This window comes from Pieris rapae, chromosome 18, assembly GCF_905147795.1.
Source record: "Pieris rapae chromosome 18, ilPieRapa1.1, whole genome shotgun sequence".
NCBI lineage: Eukaryota > Metazoa > Arthropoda > Insecta > Lepidoptera > Pieridae > Pieris > Pieris rapae.
In genome coordinates, this window is record NC_059526.1 from 1,043,063 (window position 1) to 1,060,262 (window position 17,200).

The 17,200-nt window shown below is 33.9% G+C and overlaps 1 protein-coding gene across 1 annotated transcript; it reads left to right on the forward strand.

The window, feature by feature from the left end:
• LOC110991612 (fez family zinc finger protein erm-like) lies at window positions 1-15,603 on the forward strand. The gene is made up of 2 exons (XM_022257051.2): window positions 1-111; window positions 14,354-15,603. Exon 2 carries the CDS (start codon window positions 14,363-14,365, stop codon window positions 15,476-15,478), a length of 1,116 nt encoding a protein of 371 aa, XP_022112743.1. The 5' UTR covers window positions 1-111; window positions 14,354-14,362; the 3' UTR covers window positions 15,479-15,603.
• Window positions 15,604-17,200: the final 1,597 nt, after the last annotated feature.

Genomic DNA, 17,200 nt, shown 5'->3' on the forward strand with positions numbered 1-17,200 from the left:
GCCTTGTTTGCCTAGCACTTGCTTGCCTTTCCCGGTCCAGTGTATATCGTAGTGTAGTGCAATGACCGTGACCTTTTGAACTGATGGGGAACGGCTGAACTGGATTCGAAGGTTGGTGAAAGACTTTCATATTAGCTGGTAATTGACGGAAAAATAAGTGCTTAATCTAAATTAGGGATAACATTGGGACAGATGCGAAATTTCGCGCTAAGTACGACTCCTATATATCAGGGTAAAATACCTGAGAAACTATATTTAATGTATATTCAGTATCAGTATAAAGTTTATATAGATACAGTTTACAGAAGTATAAAAATCCTTAAAACCTGCGTACGCCATCTAATGTGAGTTAATTTATGTTAAATTAATCAAACGTAACACACAAATCTCGCATCATACTGTAATTTTAATTGATTTGAAACGTACCTATATGTGCTGCACTCGCTCGTGCGGCGAAAGAAAACACCGTGAGGACACCAACATGAGTTAACAGTCGGCGGCGTGTGTCAGGCACATTTGATCGCCCATTAAATGAAAATAGATATTCAAAGCCCAGACCTTAAAGGTTGTGCAGTTTCTTTATTACTAGATAAATAATGAACAACAATTTATTTCACTGAAATTTATCTAGGTATCAATTACTTATAGACAGTTTTCTAGTCAATTCTAAACCATGCGCAATTACCTACTTACTATTTAAATAATTACAGAAATAACAAAAATAACTCGCAATATAAATGAATGTTGAATACTATTTAAATCAACCTTTTTAATTGTTCCATAGACAAAGTGTATAGCCATTGTTTTAAATCCTAGATAAAGAGAACGACTACGCCGTAGCTAATGTAGCTTTCTAGATGCTTCGCTACGGTGCTACGCAGATTTGTCTTAATGATTTCCGACTAAGAAATTTTAATTCTAACATTTCTGAACGTTTATAAAAACTGAAAGATTCTTAACCCAAAGGATATCTAAAATGACTACTTATCAATACTTTAATAATTAGATTTGTTTTCGGAATTGGTTTGGGATTCGACCAATCGGGAAATAACTTAAAAAAACCTTATTTTTAAAAACAAGCATATATTGATTCCTTCGTTGTGCTATTTTTTATAACGCCGGCAAGGCACTTGCAAGACATCTGGCAATGTGAGTCTATGGGCCGCGTCATTAGTGTCGGGTGAACTTCTTGAACGTAATATTGTACGTATGTATATTATTGCTCTTTATCGTAGGTATACAGGGTGTCCCACGGCGATGCCACACGGAGGGAAAGTACCTTAAATATTAATGATAGGATATTTTACTGAAAGAAGACATCGTTTAATTTTTTATAAAATTTTATTTGTTATATTAATTTTTTATAATATTTAATAAAATGTAAAATTTTATGTTTTTAATTTCATTTAATATGCTAGGTTATTAAGGAAAAAATAATGCTTATGAGTAGCCCTTTCAAACGCTATTATAAAATACATGTAATTTTACTGTCACATTTGGCGGGTTCGATTCCCGGTTGAGGTAGGCGATTTTTAAAAAATCTGTGAATGCAGTTCTACTTATTATTAAAAATTAAACGATGTCTTCTTTCAGTAAAATATCCTATCGTTAATATTTAAGGTACTTTCCCTCCGTGTGGCATCGCCGTGGGACGCCCTGTATATAGCAGATATTCAACTGCAAAAACAAAAAAAATTACACGCAATCTATTAATATTAACATAAACAAACTAACTGAACGATACCGTGTTCACGGACAAGTTGAACTTCTAGAAATACTAATATTAATAATATGCTTTATTTAGTTACGTTTCAAGTCATGAACATTTAAACAATTGAAATTTATATTTCAATCTTCTTCTTATGTTTCTGTGTGTCCTGTTTTGACAAAAGCCTACTCCAAGTTGAACACCAGCCAAATAAATATAAAAATATTGTATATATTATAGCCACACCCCTAACGTCCAAAAGCAGACATCTACTCTTCTTAAGGAAGAATCCAAAGCATGTCTGTGATGTTTAGAAATGAGTAAGATCAGTGCAACGTTCTCCTCAAAATATCAGCGAGCTAAAACGAGCCATTGCAACTTCGCGAAAGGCATGCCCAGAAGGATAAGTTTTTTTTTTGCAATTTTAGCAAGAGATTATTAAAATTTTGTAACTTAATAAAAATATAACAGAATTCACTTCGCGCAATCATCACACGATGGTATATAGACATCAGACAATTAAATTTAATTTAATTAACTTAACATTTAATTAACAACTTTGGTACTTTGTTTGACATTTTATTTTTAAGCACATTTAAAACACAGTAACAAAAGAATTGTCGTCAAATAATCTTACTTATAAGTTTTAGAATTGAGGTATTTATGTATTAGTTAGTTAAGTTAAGTTAACCACGTCATTTATTTATTTACAGTAATGTTACATCTATCAGCTATCTATTGTAAAATGCGTGATAATTATGGAAAATATAAATACAATTTTAGATTCCACTAGTTTTTTGCTTAATCATGCTGATTAGGTATAAAACACCTCTAGTATTAAACCTTTATACAATTATTTACACATCGTTTCCACATTTGTAGTAGTTTTTTTTTTATCAGGACTCGTCTATCCAGAAAATTCTTCATAAATTAAACAATCTCCAAATGGACAATACCTGGTCAACAAACGGGGTAACACTTTCAAACTAAACCATAATCCTTCCGCGGCATGCTTTTTGAAATGGCAATATGTTTGTAAACTGGTATATTATCCCATTATTATCCTTCATAATGGGAAGAGGAAGTAAATTGTCCAAACCAGGATGTATTATTAAACGTTTGCTATTTTACGTTAATGTTTTTTAGAAGTAGTTGTAAACTATTTGTTAGACTTACCTAAACACTTTACAAATCCGTAAGTATTATTTCAGTAAGAACATGGGAACTTTTTAATAGAAACATTTTTTAACGAGTATTTGTTTCTATAATAATACCTACTATTGGGAATCAAACTCTTGGTCTAACATTTGTAATGTCATATACAACAGAATCGCGAAAGATATGTCAACTAGAGATTATTTGCATTATAGTATCTACTGGTCTGTTACTGTAAGCCTGGAACACAAGCTTCAATTTACTACGTAGAGGGCTATCATAGAAATTGAATTAGAGAAAGAGAGAACCGCAGAAAAACTAAAGGCACTTACAAAGAGGCGTATACGCTTGGCAAAGGGTGGTCAACATGGGGCACATGAACAGTTGGGGCAAAAAAGTCCAGAAACGTTGGACGGCCTCCCGCTACGTGGACAGATGACCTGTAGTGGGTAAAGGGAAGGCATTGGATGCAGATCGCAAAGAACCGGTCGTACTGGAGATTCAGGGAAAAGGCATATGTACAGCAGTGGATGTCAACAGGCTGAATCGAACGAACTGATTAAATCTGGGATATTGTGCCATGCGTCAAAACGCTTGAGAGTTATGAGATTGTTCGACGTACAGCGATCGGAGATAGGCTGTTGGTACCTTGTATCTAAATTATTCATTTATAAGTTGGCAATAAGCAACGGGGCGGCACTATACGACATTTAAGTTGAATTTAAAATTAAGTAAAAGACCCTGTCTTAATAAATAAATAAAATTAGGTTACTTATTTTTAAATAAACTGCGTTATTAATAACAAGATAACATTTAAATATGTTATTTTAATATTATTTAATCAAATACACATTCACTATGACTATGACACTCAGAGTTCTTCCCGCCAATATCAAATACGTTTTTTACAGATCACAGATTACAGAAAACTAAATTCATGAAATACAACTATTGTTTTAACGTGTTAAATACTTGCCAATACCTAAATCAAGCATTTTTAGCACACATAGAAAGAAACGTGGCACACAGTTAAAAAGAAAGAAGATAGATACTCTTGATAATGCAGAAACACTAAAGCCCAATATTACCTTCGGATCTCTGCTTCGTTGCGATATGTTCAAAAAAATCAAGATTCTCTTAAGGGTTCCGTCTGGTCTAAGGTAAAAGCTTAAAGTACAGTCCAATTAATGTGTACAATACAATTTCAAAAGCATACGTTAATAATTGGGACCCTCACCTCTTTCCACGTATTTTAACAATCTGTGAGGGCATTAAACATGGCCTAATCTCCGCCCTCCGAGGGTGTGAAGCGTAAGGCTTAGTGACATCAGGTGGAACTTCTATTTATCGTGACAATAGTCGATGTAGGTACAGGCGACAATCGTTGTACAATCCAATTAATATCATGCCATGAGGCATGGGGCATACACATTTATAGTTAAGTAGGTTTCTTTTGGTCCCTATGAAAGATGAATTTATAATGATGTTTTCATGTTTGAATATCAGATCCAAAGGCATACCAGCTCTCTTGGCTTTTATGTGAGAATTACTTTGCCCCGCTATACACTCGAAGCCTTAATCATGGTTTATTCATTAAAACCTAGATTTTTAAAATAATAAAATCATGTTTAAGACAGCATCTTTGACGTCGGCAATCAATCAGCACTTTGCACGAAGGAAAGCGGCGGCTAAGCGGCGATCAAGATACAGACCAATAGTTTTCGTTAGAAAGTAGCAATAATTAACAAGAAAGATTTAAACTGAGTGGTCCGCCTGTAGTGCTATAAAAGCTCCGCCAAGACGTTATTAAACTAAAGAGACGAAGCAACTTTACTTGCTGCATACTTTCATTCGACAATCTTTCCTATCATCTTATAAACATATCACCTGTCTTATTTAAATTTGTGATATTAAAAACATTAAGATGTATGTAGTCATTTTATGCAGGCTATTCTTAAAATGGTAAGGATCGTAAGTAAGGTATTCGCAAGACGCAATATGCAGGCAGACTATATTATGTTTAGGGCCTGTTTCACAATGTATGGATAAAGTACCAAATAGCTAATATGCAACGTATAAATTATTCGAAAGATAAAAGTTCCGAATAAGATACCTCGCATTTCATAACGTATAGCGCTATCTGACAGTCGTGAAACGCAAAAATACTATTTATCCTACCAATAAGTAATAAATAGCTTATTTGGAACTTATCCGGACATTGTGAAACAGGCCCTTAATATATTAAATAGGCTGCTTAAATACTATCTTCTGGCTTATAAACACGCAATGTTGGAGGAGCTCCCGAGACCTAATAAGTTTTTCATTTCAATCACTTACTCACATGCACCCACACACTCACTCATGCACTCTTACATACTTTAACTTAATGTCCTATAACCCCTAGATGGGCAGAGGGCGTCCACAGTGAATCCATCGTGTTCGATATTGAGCCTCGTATTTTACCCCGCTCTAAGTAAAATAAAAATAAAATAAAATACGTTTATTTTGGAACATAAGATCTTCTAGGTATCACTTATTCCACGTCAATCAATTCAAGCTTGTAGGCATCCCTACTCATCGGCAAAGACAGAGGGTGTAGGCCGAGAGAAAAAGCCGGCGTAAAAAACTCTCGGTACTCTTTTAAAAAAGCAAATCATCAAACAATATTTAAGTATCTCCCGCTCTCTTTGCCTCATCTGCAACTGAACGCCAGGTTTGCTTGGGCCTTCCTTGCGGGTTCAATCAAGCGCCTGGGGATATGATTGGAATCCCTGTGAACTGTATGGCCTATACAATTCCATTTGAGTCGCTTGATCTGCTAGGTGATCGGGGTTTCGCGGCAGCACTCAGAATACGTCGAAGACTTGGAGTCTCCACGTTTCACACCCATAGAGCAGCACAGATTTGACGTTGGATCCGAATATTTTAACCTTGATTCGACGCGTCAACATCCGGGACTGCCTAGGCCGAAATTGTGCAAAGGTGGCTCGGGCCTTGGCAATGCGAGAAGTGATGTCCTCTTCTGTACTTCCAGTTTCAGCGTCCAAGCGTTGTGCGCTTCCGAAAAACAATTTTTTAAACGTTTTCTACCCAAATCTTCCAAGATCTTGGTTAATCCCCACTCTATTCCGCAGCGCTATTCCCATATAAATAAAACACACACAAAAATATGTCTGCCATGATTAAATTATATTTATAAAGTGGTTGGGGTAAATCTTAAATTTAACCCTCGCTTTTATTTTGAAATCACAAAAGCCGCGTCCACTTGATGTCAAAAATTGTTTCTGGATTTCACTGTGATGGTCATAGAGCAAAATTTATAGATTAAAACTCGTTGATACGTGTATCCGTTTGGGTATATCTTTTATTAACTTGTCATAATAATTTGAAATTTACTATGATTTCTTTATATTGTGTGATGATAAAAAATTGTCCTTTTATTGTGTAAGTTTTTTTTAATTTAAGTAGTGCAAAGCAGGAACAAGGTTTTTGCCAGGAGCAATTAAATAACGAACTTATGGTTTAGAATAATTTTATTATGGTCGTATATTGAAAATGGATTAAAAGTGCTTTACCTTCAAAAATACTTCTTAATTTAACTAACAAAAGGTTTTTAAAAAATTAGTATTCTTTCTGTAACAGATTAAATTTATATATTTAGGAATAAAAAAACATGTTTTAACCAAACTATGAAAAATAATGAAATGTATACAACTTTGTGTGTTATTTATACGTAGATGTGTTCCATAATTCAACATCAAACTGAAATCCCAGAAATTTTATTTTTCTAATGATTCCCTTAATTAAATGTTGGCAAGTTACATAAATGATTTTTCATTTCATTTAGTTTGAATACCAAAAGGACTGTTTAAATTAATTTGGAATTGGAATTTTCGAAATATAATTTTTAAAACTGTCTGTATCATTAGTTAGTATGTATGACGTATTTTTACATACATTAGTTTTATCAATTGCTTAATATTTTTATTCAAATTTCTGTTTGTCTTTAACTACCCTTTAAGTAGTATGTGCATAAAAGTTGTACAAGTGCAGCCAGGTTTTTATAAGGGGAGGGTTTAATATTGAGTGAAAAGTATATATTTCTCGATTTATTAAAAATCACCACTTCGTATATAATGCTTTATCTATATAGGGTATAGCGGCCTGTAAAGATGTCAGACAGTTGATCAAACAGCTAGGCAAATAACTTGAATTGATGACTTTTCATTACTTGCCTAGCCTGTTAACTGTTAATTTAAACATAATTCCACTTACTGCCACTCTCAAACTTGAAACGAAACTATTCAAACTGTCAATATAGCAACGGCAAACCACAACTTTGGTGGTGTTTTCCAAACTTACATGAAAAACAACAGTATAGTGTAAGTGTGTAGTGACAATAATAATGTGATTTGACTTTATACAAAATATTTTTAAGTCATATTATGTTTAATCTTTTTTATTTCTGCCAAATAATGGTTCTATCGTACAAATAGTCTAAGCATTAGCCAGCAAGTTCATTAAATGTTGTAACAAACGCCACGGCTGAATATATTTCAGGCCGTTAGTTCAACGACGCTGTTTAGTTAAACGGCTGATTAAGCTAATTGGCTGCGACATATATATTACAAGCTATCTTTCCAATAATATCTGACAATTATGGTAAACATAAAAGTTACAAAATATTAAAACACAATCAATACAAACATTACACCAGTTTTACATTTTATTATTAATAGTAGGCACTTAATATTCGTTAAAGTTTTCTCCGATCCATGATCCGTGCTGTCTTTTATACTTACATTAATTATATTGGCCTAGTGACTCGAGTTAGCGACACACATCTCTGAACATGGACTTTTCTGAGTTTTCTGAAGGAAAACATTGAACTTTAAAAAAGGTATACATCGAGTTTTACTGTAGCATGACCTGCTTGGCTATATGTAATAGCACAACTACTACTAATACTGCAACATGTATAATTATGTTGCTGAGTTAAAGATTGTAGTTCCAACCTTGGTTTATTTGTGTAATTGAGAAATAGGATTTCTCACTCTTCCTTCGCCATTATCCCCACACTAATCCCCGATTATTTGGAAATCCAAATGAAATGTCAATATATAAATAATAAACAATTTGCAGCTCCACCCCAAGCAATTCCCCAAGCTAAACACGGCCATTATAAGATGACCTCTCTCCTCAAACATGTTATATATGCGAGGGGATCGTTTTATTTTGATGGCTTTAATGACAGTGTTTAACATACCAAATAGAGACCTCTGATCATAGGGTGACCATAATTCTTGAAGACCAGGATTTGGGTTTGAATCTCGGCGAAATTGGAGGGAGTTTAGTGTCTGTTCTATTCCTTTTAAATATGTAATTTTAGAGTCAAATTTGAAATGGATATAACTTACATGAATTATTGTATCTACCAGGATTAAATGAACGCCTGAGTACAAATCAATATTGCGAAAGATATCTTCATGGCGCGGAATCTCACTACTATAGTACCAAGGAAATACATGAATGATAGAATTATTTTTGATATAAAAATTCTTGTTACGAACTTATAAAACAAGTCAAAGGAAAGGCTCTACAATTTGCTCACTCAGGTATTCTTATCTCAAGCAAGCAATTCAAGCGTGGCGATCCTAAATCGTCGGAGTTAGGCCCCGAGAAGCAACATTATAAACATAACATAGTATTATCTTTCCTCATGATTAAATAAATTCAAATCAACAGAAACATGTTGGTCTTTCGATCCTTCAAAATATCCTATTGTATTTAATTACTTGGAAATGAGAAATAATGAAGTTTTAATTCTATGTAATTTATTGTCACCCTTCACGTGTTTGTTGATCGCAAAAGTAATGACCATGTTCTGCGGTTCCGGATTACTGTATTCAGAGGGAGACAGATATACCAAACAGTTAATGTCAGATAGGGACAGAAGACAGCAGTGATTTAGGGGATTATGGGGTGACGAATGTCACTCGCACTTAATAATCGGTTTGTGAATCGAAATTTTTGTTCTACCGGATTAAAACTACTTTGCTACTACTATTAGTGTTTAACTATTCCAATAAAATTCAGTCGTAACTTTAAAAACCGTACTGTTCCAATTGCAGCTATTAGGACATTGTACAAGAAAATTTCTATTAGGACTGGCTACATGTACGTACACTAAACTATAGTTAGAAAACTAGGTGCGGAAACTGAGTCCACTAACTATGCCACCATGACATGAGAATCGTGTGATCGGACGGCTTCACTTGCACAGCAGTTAAAACTTATGGTACTGATAGATTTTAAGCAACTTAATGAAGTTCTTTAAAATCGTATTGCCCTCACTTCTTCCGTTCTTCTGTTCGTTCGTGCCTATAGTAGTTAGTTACTTTATTTATTTCGTAATTCTGTAGCTTGTTTCTCTTGAATTAATTTCTTGTGTTTGTTTTTTTGTAAATAAATGAATAAGAATGTGTCTCCACACTTTTAAGACATTAATAACAAAACAGAAGTCAAAACCCTGTTGGACTTTATGTTACACAGGTTTTTTCTAAAAACAGACGTACTTCAAAACAAATTATATTAAGATCGTGGTATTAAGGCATAATTCCATAACCTTAAGTCACTGCAAATAAAGTGGTCAAGAGATGACTAATTTTTCTCGTCCATTCTACGCCACTAATCTAGCTGCCTACATAAACATAATTATCAGCAATTTGATTAAATATATATTTTGAAATATCTATAGACACCTACAATCTGCGGCCACAAATGAAATTCGCGCCAAAACACCCGCTGTTCTGTCGTCGCTAATGACGTCTTGAAGTGACAGACATCTGACATTCGAACTGTCAAAAGCAGGCAACGCGGGCTTTTCATAGTGCCCTGATCGAGTGTTCTTTAAGTCATACTAAACGATTTCGTGTTGGAAATTAGACTTTGATTTTAAAGAGAAATATTTATTTAACGTTTCATTCTGTCAAGTCAAAATAAAATTATTTGTGGGTTGTTTTAAATATTTAAAAAAGCGATATGCCACAAAATAGAATTAGGCTTTACACTGTTTTCAATGTGTCATAGTATTTTTTGAATAGTTTAATTCATTACAACCTTTTCTGGGTCAAGATCAGAGGCCAATGATCTTCCTGCATCGGGAAAACAACAGCCTTCCACGCCTAATAAACTGAGGTGTGTCCGTTTCTTCTCAATTCACGATTTAACGATGTGTTTATAAATTGCGCACACAGATGCATAGAAGATATTAGAATTCACAATTGTGTTAACTCTGTCATAAAAACATCTCTCTCTCTTTAATCTGCAGCTCATGTCTGAGCTTAGTCAGCAACGAAGCATCTACAGCAGTCCACTCTATCTGCTTCCATCGGTTTCTGTCCAGCGCTTCTCTTATGACAGTGTATAGTTTTGAAGACGATGAGTATTACACTTGATCGGTCCATCTGGTTGGTGAACGGCCATATATAAATATTATTTTTGCGTAACTGAAATGTATATTGTATACAGAAACCACTATGATTAAACCTGATGATGATAATTTACGATGCGATCACGACAAATATAGAAGTAATTTTAAAGTAGTACCTATTGAATGTGGAATTATAATGATAGATTATGTTCTTTACAGCCATTTCCTATTTTAACTTTTGACTTTTCTGCTAAGTCAAAGTTAGAAGAAAAATTCTGCAGAACTAATATAAAGAAGAAAATAATGTTTAATCATTAAACATTGGTTACTTAATAATTGTAGTTCTTTATCTTGCGTGGCTGGTTTCATACTTAACATGTCTCTACTCCTATATGTCAAAGACGAATTCGATTATCCTATTATTAGATGTTATCCTAAAAACTTCCCTTATCATTGTGTAGCAAGTTTATGGATGAGGTGATAAAATCTAGACATTTAGCATATTTATACGCCCTCAACACATCCGCTAACGGGAAATTACTTTTATTAACCCCATATCATTAAATCAACGTAATAACTTAATAACTCAGAGATAAACTCTTATGAAACTGAATCCTATTTACATTGAAATAAAGTTTAATTTAAACCAACAGATTTAAGAAATCTCTGGTCCTCTTATCACAACGAGATAGGGTCCACATTCACGCGAAGATTCAACCCCTCTGAAGCTTATGTCAAGTATTCATTGTATATGATTTCCGTGAAAAATAATCTTTATAGCAACGCGTTAAAAGACAATTTAGGGTGAGGTTTTGAAAGGAGCTGTCTAATCATTGTCATCGCGTCGAGAGGAAAAGATAAGGTGTAATTATGATATTGGTGTCATCATGTTAAGTAATCATTTTACTATCTGATCTAGATTACATTGAACAAGAGTCGAACCTAATTTGGGCTTTGTAGGATAGGAAGTAGTAAGTAACCTATCTCAATCCATTTTTTCATCATCTGAGATAGACATCTTTATCCAAATATTGATAAAAGTGTGCTAATAACTAATCGACGGATTGTAATAGCCATCTGTCGATACAAGCTATCCATGGCCATGGTAGGTCGGCTAGTGTACTTATGCGAATAGACCTTTTATATATTTGTATAAAAATGACAGTTCAACTGTGACAATATCATATCTAAAGATTTTAAATTACACCAGTTTTTAAAATATTGTTTTTTAAACATAGACATGTATATTTTATTATTATTTGTATTATTAAATCTAAACTCTATCCATCGCCAAAAATGGATTGTGTTCGTAGAAATTCAGAAGGAAAAAGTTAGCACACCAAATTATCATTGTTCTTTTTCGGGTATCGGTATTTGTTATTTAATGATTTTGCTTGATGCCAAGGTAACTTATTTTCTTAATGTTGTCTATGTATAAAACATAGACAATATTTAAGAATTTGACATTTTTTTAAATTTCCAGTCTGGCATCTATACATAAGACATGGTATAATATTTATAAATTCAAAATTCAATTTGGGATTGGATTTTGAAATATTAACTTGTCTGTGTATATTTCAATAGATCTTCAAGGCGTCGCGGTCGATCGAAGCCGCCACAGTTTTATTTTGACTTAAAATAAATTGAATTAATTTTAGTAATATGCCTTGAAATTACAATCGCGATAAAATTTCTAGATCAAAATCTAATGAGTAATTCAATTTAAGCAAAACAATGCAAGCCGTTAACCGTCAGTCACAAAATAATGGCGGTCATACAAGTCGAGTTCATTGTGTTTAACCGCGCAAGCGAATTGTTGTACCAACATTTACCACCTGGCACTTCAATTAATAAAATAGTTTTTTTGTTATTATTACAATCGCGTCTGGAAGTAAATTACGTCACAAATTAAATAAATGGCGTTACAACGTTATAGATCCGGGCCTCAGATTTATGCAAACCATCATTCAGTTAATCACGATGTTTTTTCTTTAACCGTACGAGTTAATGAATCATTTGCGAACCCTCTGGTAAGTAGCCGTGGGTATCACTAAACATAGGTGTTATTTCTATAAATAAAATAACACTATGTGGTAGAGTTGTGTCCGGTCTGCATCTAGATAGACTTGGAAGTTAAACAAATTAATTATGAACAAAATATTCTTCGGCAAAAAGCGGATTACCAATTACAGCTGATTAGCAAACTATACTGAAAATTTCCTTATTTCTTAATAATCTTCTTAGATACTAAATAATACATACATCAGAGATGCAGTGTTGGCCTAGTGGCTTCAATGTGCGATTCTCGTCATTGTGGTCGTTGCTTCAATCCCCAACTGTGTACTAATAAACTTTCTTTCAATGTGCGTATTTAACGTTCGCTGAAGGGAATCATAGTCAGGAAATGGTTTGCATTACATCCCAAAAAGTTGACATCGAGTGTCTGTCACAGAATGCTGATCATCTACTTGCCACTTAGATTTATATATCATCATAAATCTCAGGCCTAGATACAGTGCCACTGATATTTTTTATATATCAGAGGTGCAAAATGATTTATCACATAAGGCAGCAATTTTTTTATGGATGCAAAGAAAATTTACAACGAAATCGGAAATGGTTTTTAATTTGTAAGGTTTGAAAAAAAATTAACATTCTTAATTATGGAAAGAAATATTATTCAAAGTAGGTATTCCTTAAATTGCAAAACTGGTATATAACTAAAAATATCTACGGATTTTCGTGATTGAACTCTGTGGTTACACTGTGTGTGGCGTTATATTTTAAAATATTAATAATAAAAATGCATCGTATGATTATTATGTGATTCGTGATAAATTTATTAACAGATTTACAAAATGTCGCCATTGTTCTCAAAATTGAAGCCGATAAAAATTGTGCCGCGCGTAAAATCCACTTATTATTTTAGCGAAATTTGAAAGAACTTTTCAAAGAAATTCTTGCCTCCGGCCAAAAAGACCAATTATTTGTGAATTGTTTTATTGCATTGAAGTTCACACGAGCATATTTTACGGGTTAAGTCAATTTCATGTGTTAATTGCATTTCAAAACAATGCTTCAACCCCATTTTAGTCGCTTTTGTTTTCATGTGGTTTTTGATGAAATCCTATCCGATTTAAAAATCAAGGCAGTCTTATTTTAATAATACTTTGAACTTTATTCAAGCATTTTATAACTTCCGCAATTTAAAGTATACAAATTATTGATATAGAGATAATATTTTGGAATTATATTAACAATAATATGATTAACTTTTATAAAGCTAACATAAATTAATATAACAAAAACACTAAGTCATCTTAAAATAATAAGTACTAGAATATATTATTAAAAGATGTCTCTTTAGGCAGGTTGCAAAGATACTGGCAGCGTTCCACCTTTGAAAAGCTAGACTAAATCTTTGGAAAAAACTGTTTATATTTTTTTAATTAAATAGTGGTTTATCTATTAAAAGCTATTTTAGTTCGGCTTATTCTTTGTTTTGTATAAACTATTTGAATAAACTTTTAATCGTTTTGAGTACTATTGTTCAACAAGTACTTTATCGTGTTGAGTCAATTCTAAATTAAATTGAGAAATATTATCTAATTGCGATTTACAATTTGAATTGCACTAGTATTTACAAAAAATGATATATTGTGTTTATACTACTTATCTGTTTGTTTCTATTTGACATTAGAACTTTCTTACTAATTAACACTACATGAGTAAACAATAAACATTATACTGATATCTCTCTTTCCACCAGTCCCACATATAAAAATTGTCTGAAGAATATTTTCTTCGAAAGAAATACACAACACATGTAATTAGTAACGAAAGTGGATTTCAAGTTTGAATACGATTGAAGGGCTCTTTTCCATTTCGTGCCATTCACAAAACGCAATTCGTACGAATGTTTGCAAACGATTTCTGTACAAAGGCGCCGCGAATCGGGGCTACACCCCTTCCAATTTACTTAAAACAAGTCGCTCTAACCGCGACACAATGCGACACTCGCGAGATTGCACCAACTAACAATGAATCTCTCTCCGCAGGTACTCAAAATGCAGCCGTTTCAATCGACGACACGCCCCGAGGGGCCCCGTGAGTCCTCCCCGGAGAGGGCCAAGTCCCCAGACACGCCAACCACCCCGGTCCTCAACTTCTCCATCGCGAGGCTCATGGAGCCGGACAGGAAGAAATCCGCCTCACCAGAACCCATACCGCCGCCGAATTTCCTCTCGTACGGAGCGCATTTGCTGGATTCGGCGTTTAAGCAATACATACCCGCAGCCAGAAGACAGTTGGTGTCACATTATCCGCTTTTGTATTACGGCACTGACTTAGTCTCATTAACATATGCACATCAGTTAAATCTTCCAAGACCGCCACCTGTACAGTCCCCAGTTCAGAGACCACCGAGTCCCCGTGCGCCGGCTGCTGATCATGCAGTTTCATCTACCACGGGTCCCACACCGTCTCCAGCAAAAAACAAGAGCTTCGCATGTGGAGACTGCGGTAAAGTGTTCAACGCTCATTATAATCTAACAAGACATATGCCAGTTCATACAGGAGCACGACCGTTTGTGTGCAAGATTTGTGGAAAGGGCTTCCGTCAGGCGTCAACGTTGTGTCGGCATAAAATCATTCATACATCCGAAAAGCCGCATAAATGTATGACGTGTGGAAAAGCTTTCAACCGCTCTTCGACCCTGAATACTCACGCGCGGATCCATGCTGGTTATAAGCCATTTGTGTGCGAGTTTTGTGGTAAAGGATTCCATCAAAAGGGTAACTATAAGAATCACCGTTTGACCCACAGTGGAGAGAAGGCCTACAAGTGTAACATCTGCAATAAGGCATTCCACCAGATCTATAATCTGACATTCCACATGCACACGCACAATGAGAGGAAGCCGTTTACATGTAGTATATGTGCAAAAGGATTTTGCAGGAACTTTGACCTTAAAAAGCACACGAGGAAGTTGCACATGGGTGCTGGTAATTCGAATAATGAATCATCTTTGGATACCCAGGACGAATCAACGCAGGAGGCCACTACTAGCGCCGGGGAGGAGAGTAGTAGAGCTGCGTTCAGACCGTTCTTGGGGTCATACCCCCGAATCCTTGACCCGGCGCGAATGACAGCGCCAAATACGTTCTTCTCAAAGCTTTTGTGACCCGCGAGTTACTTTAATTTTGGGGAACGCAATGAATGAATTGATTGAGGATTTGATTAGAACTATATTAATTGTAAATAGTTTAGTAGAAATTTATTGTAAATAGAGGTGTATAGTAGTATTAGAATGTAATCATATTTATTAAATTGACCTTGTTAATTACTGTATCAGTATTTATGCTATTTAAATGAAATTACTCTTTTGTTTATGATAATATAAAATATTCGTTTTAAAATGAACAGATTCGTAGTTTAATTAAAACGGATAATTAGCGTGATTGATTATGAACTGATAATGGATGATGATGAGGATGAGAAATTATTATTATTATTCTAAAAAAATTCAAACATTAAGAGTACACTATTACTAAACGCGCTTTATTCATGAAAAATATGTAATGTTTTACACAGTTTTATAGCATTTGTGTTAATTAAAATGTTTGTACGATAGATACATTCTGTGTAAATATATGCAGATTATAAAATATAATTAGATATTTTAAATTTATGTATTGAGTGACGAGTTGTAGTGTCGGCAGACGCATTTTGTAAAAAAATGGTTTTCATAGAAGCCAGGACAAGATTTACTTATTATGTATAACAACTTAGGAACTGAAGTGGTTAAAACATTATATCCAAAGACCTGGGTCACTCTGTAGGTAATTTTTAATTTGTTTTTTTTAACCGTGGAGATGTCAAATTTATAGTATATTTTTCTTTTATAAATGTATAGTTGTAAAATTGTTAAATACTATCCTATACTATATCTTTAAAGAACTTCTTATTTCGAATTTATAGTTAAATTCTCTGTAATTATACTTATAAAATAATTGTGATTATTACGTAGAGTTATATTAGTATAAATGTTGAATAGATTAACTTGTAAATAGCTATAAAATGCAATATATAAAGAATATAAATATGACAAATTATTCCTGTTGTATCATTTTGTAAATTTTTACGATAATCTCAATGAGCTTATTTTAGCTCTATACAAACGTTTTGCTTCCATTACCAAAAGGTATAAATGACATGTAATTGTAATTTGAAATTTCGTTTTTTTTAAATAAATTAACACAACAAAATTAAACGTCACTGGATATTCTAACACTTTTTGTAACAGGGGTCGAACTGGCACACTTGATGTTAAGTTATACCTCATTGCCCTTTGTTTTACGAGTTCATTTCTGACCATTTAAAGAGAAGAGATAGTCTATTTTTTTGTAATAGGAGGCAAACGGGCAGAACCTGAAGATAAGTAATACCGCTGCCCAAGGCTCGCAACTGCAAAGGCTTGCTAGCCTCTTAAGAATTGGTACGCTCTTTTCTAGAAGGAAGGGAATTCATTTCGAGATCAATCTTCATAGATCTACCCTTTAAAAGATCATAAATTCATTCGATGAGGCATATCAGTGATTATAATATCAAATAAAATAATAGTACAGATATATTTAGAAAATAACTTGAGGAATACCTTACGATTACAAAAACCGTTATTTCAAACCTCCTACTCGATAATAAAAGTCCGTTAGCCAATTTCAAACGCCATTCGAGTATTATGTAGTGCTAAGTAATATTATCGAGTTGTGCATGCTGTGCATTGTAAACTGAACAGTCGAAATTGCGCGGCCCGCCCCACGTCGCCCAAACTTTTACTAATACTTATGATAGTAATACTTCAGGTCATTTATATTTTTTATTTTATATTACGTTCTTATTCCTG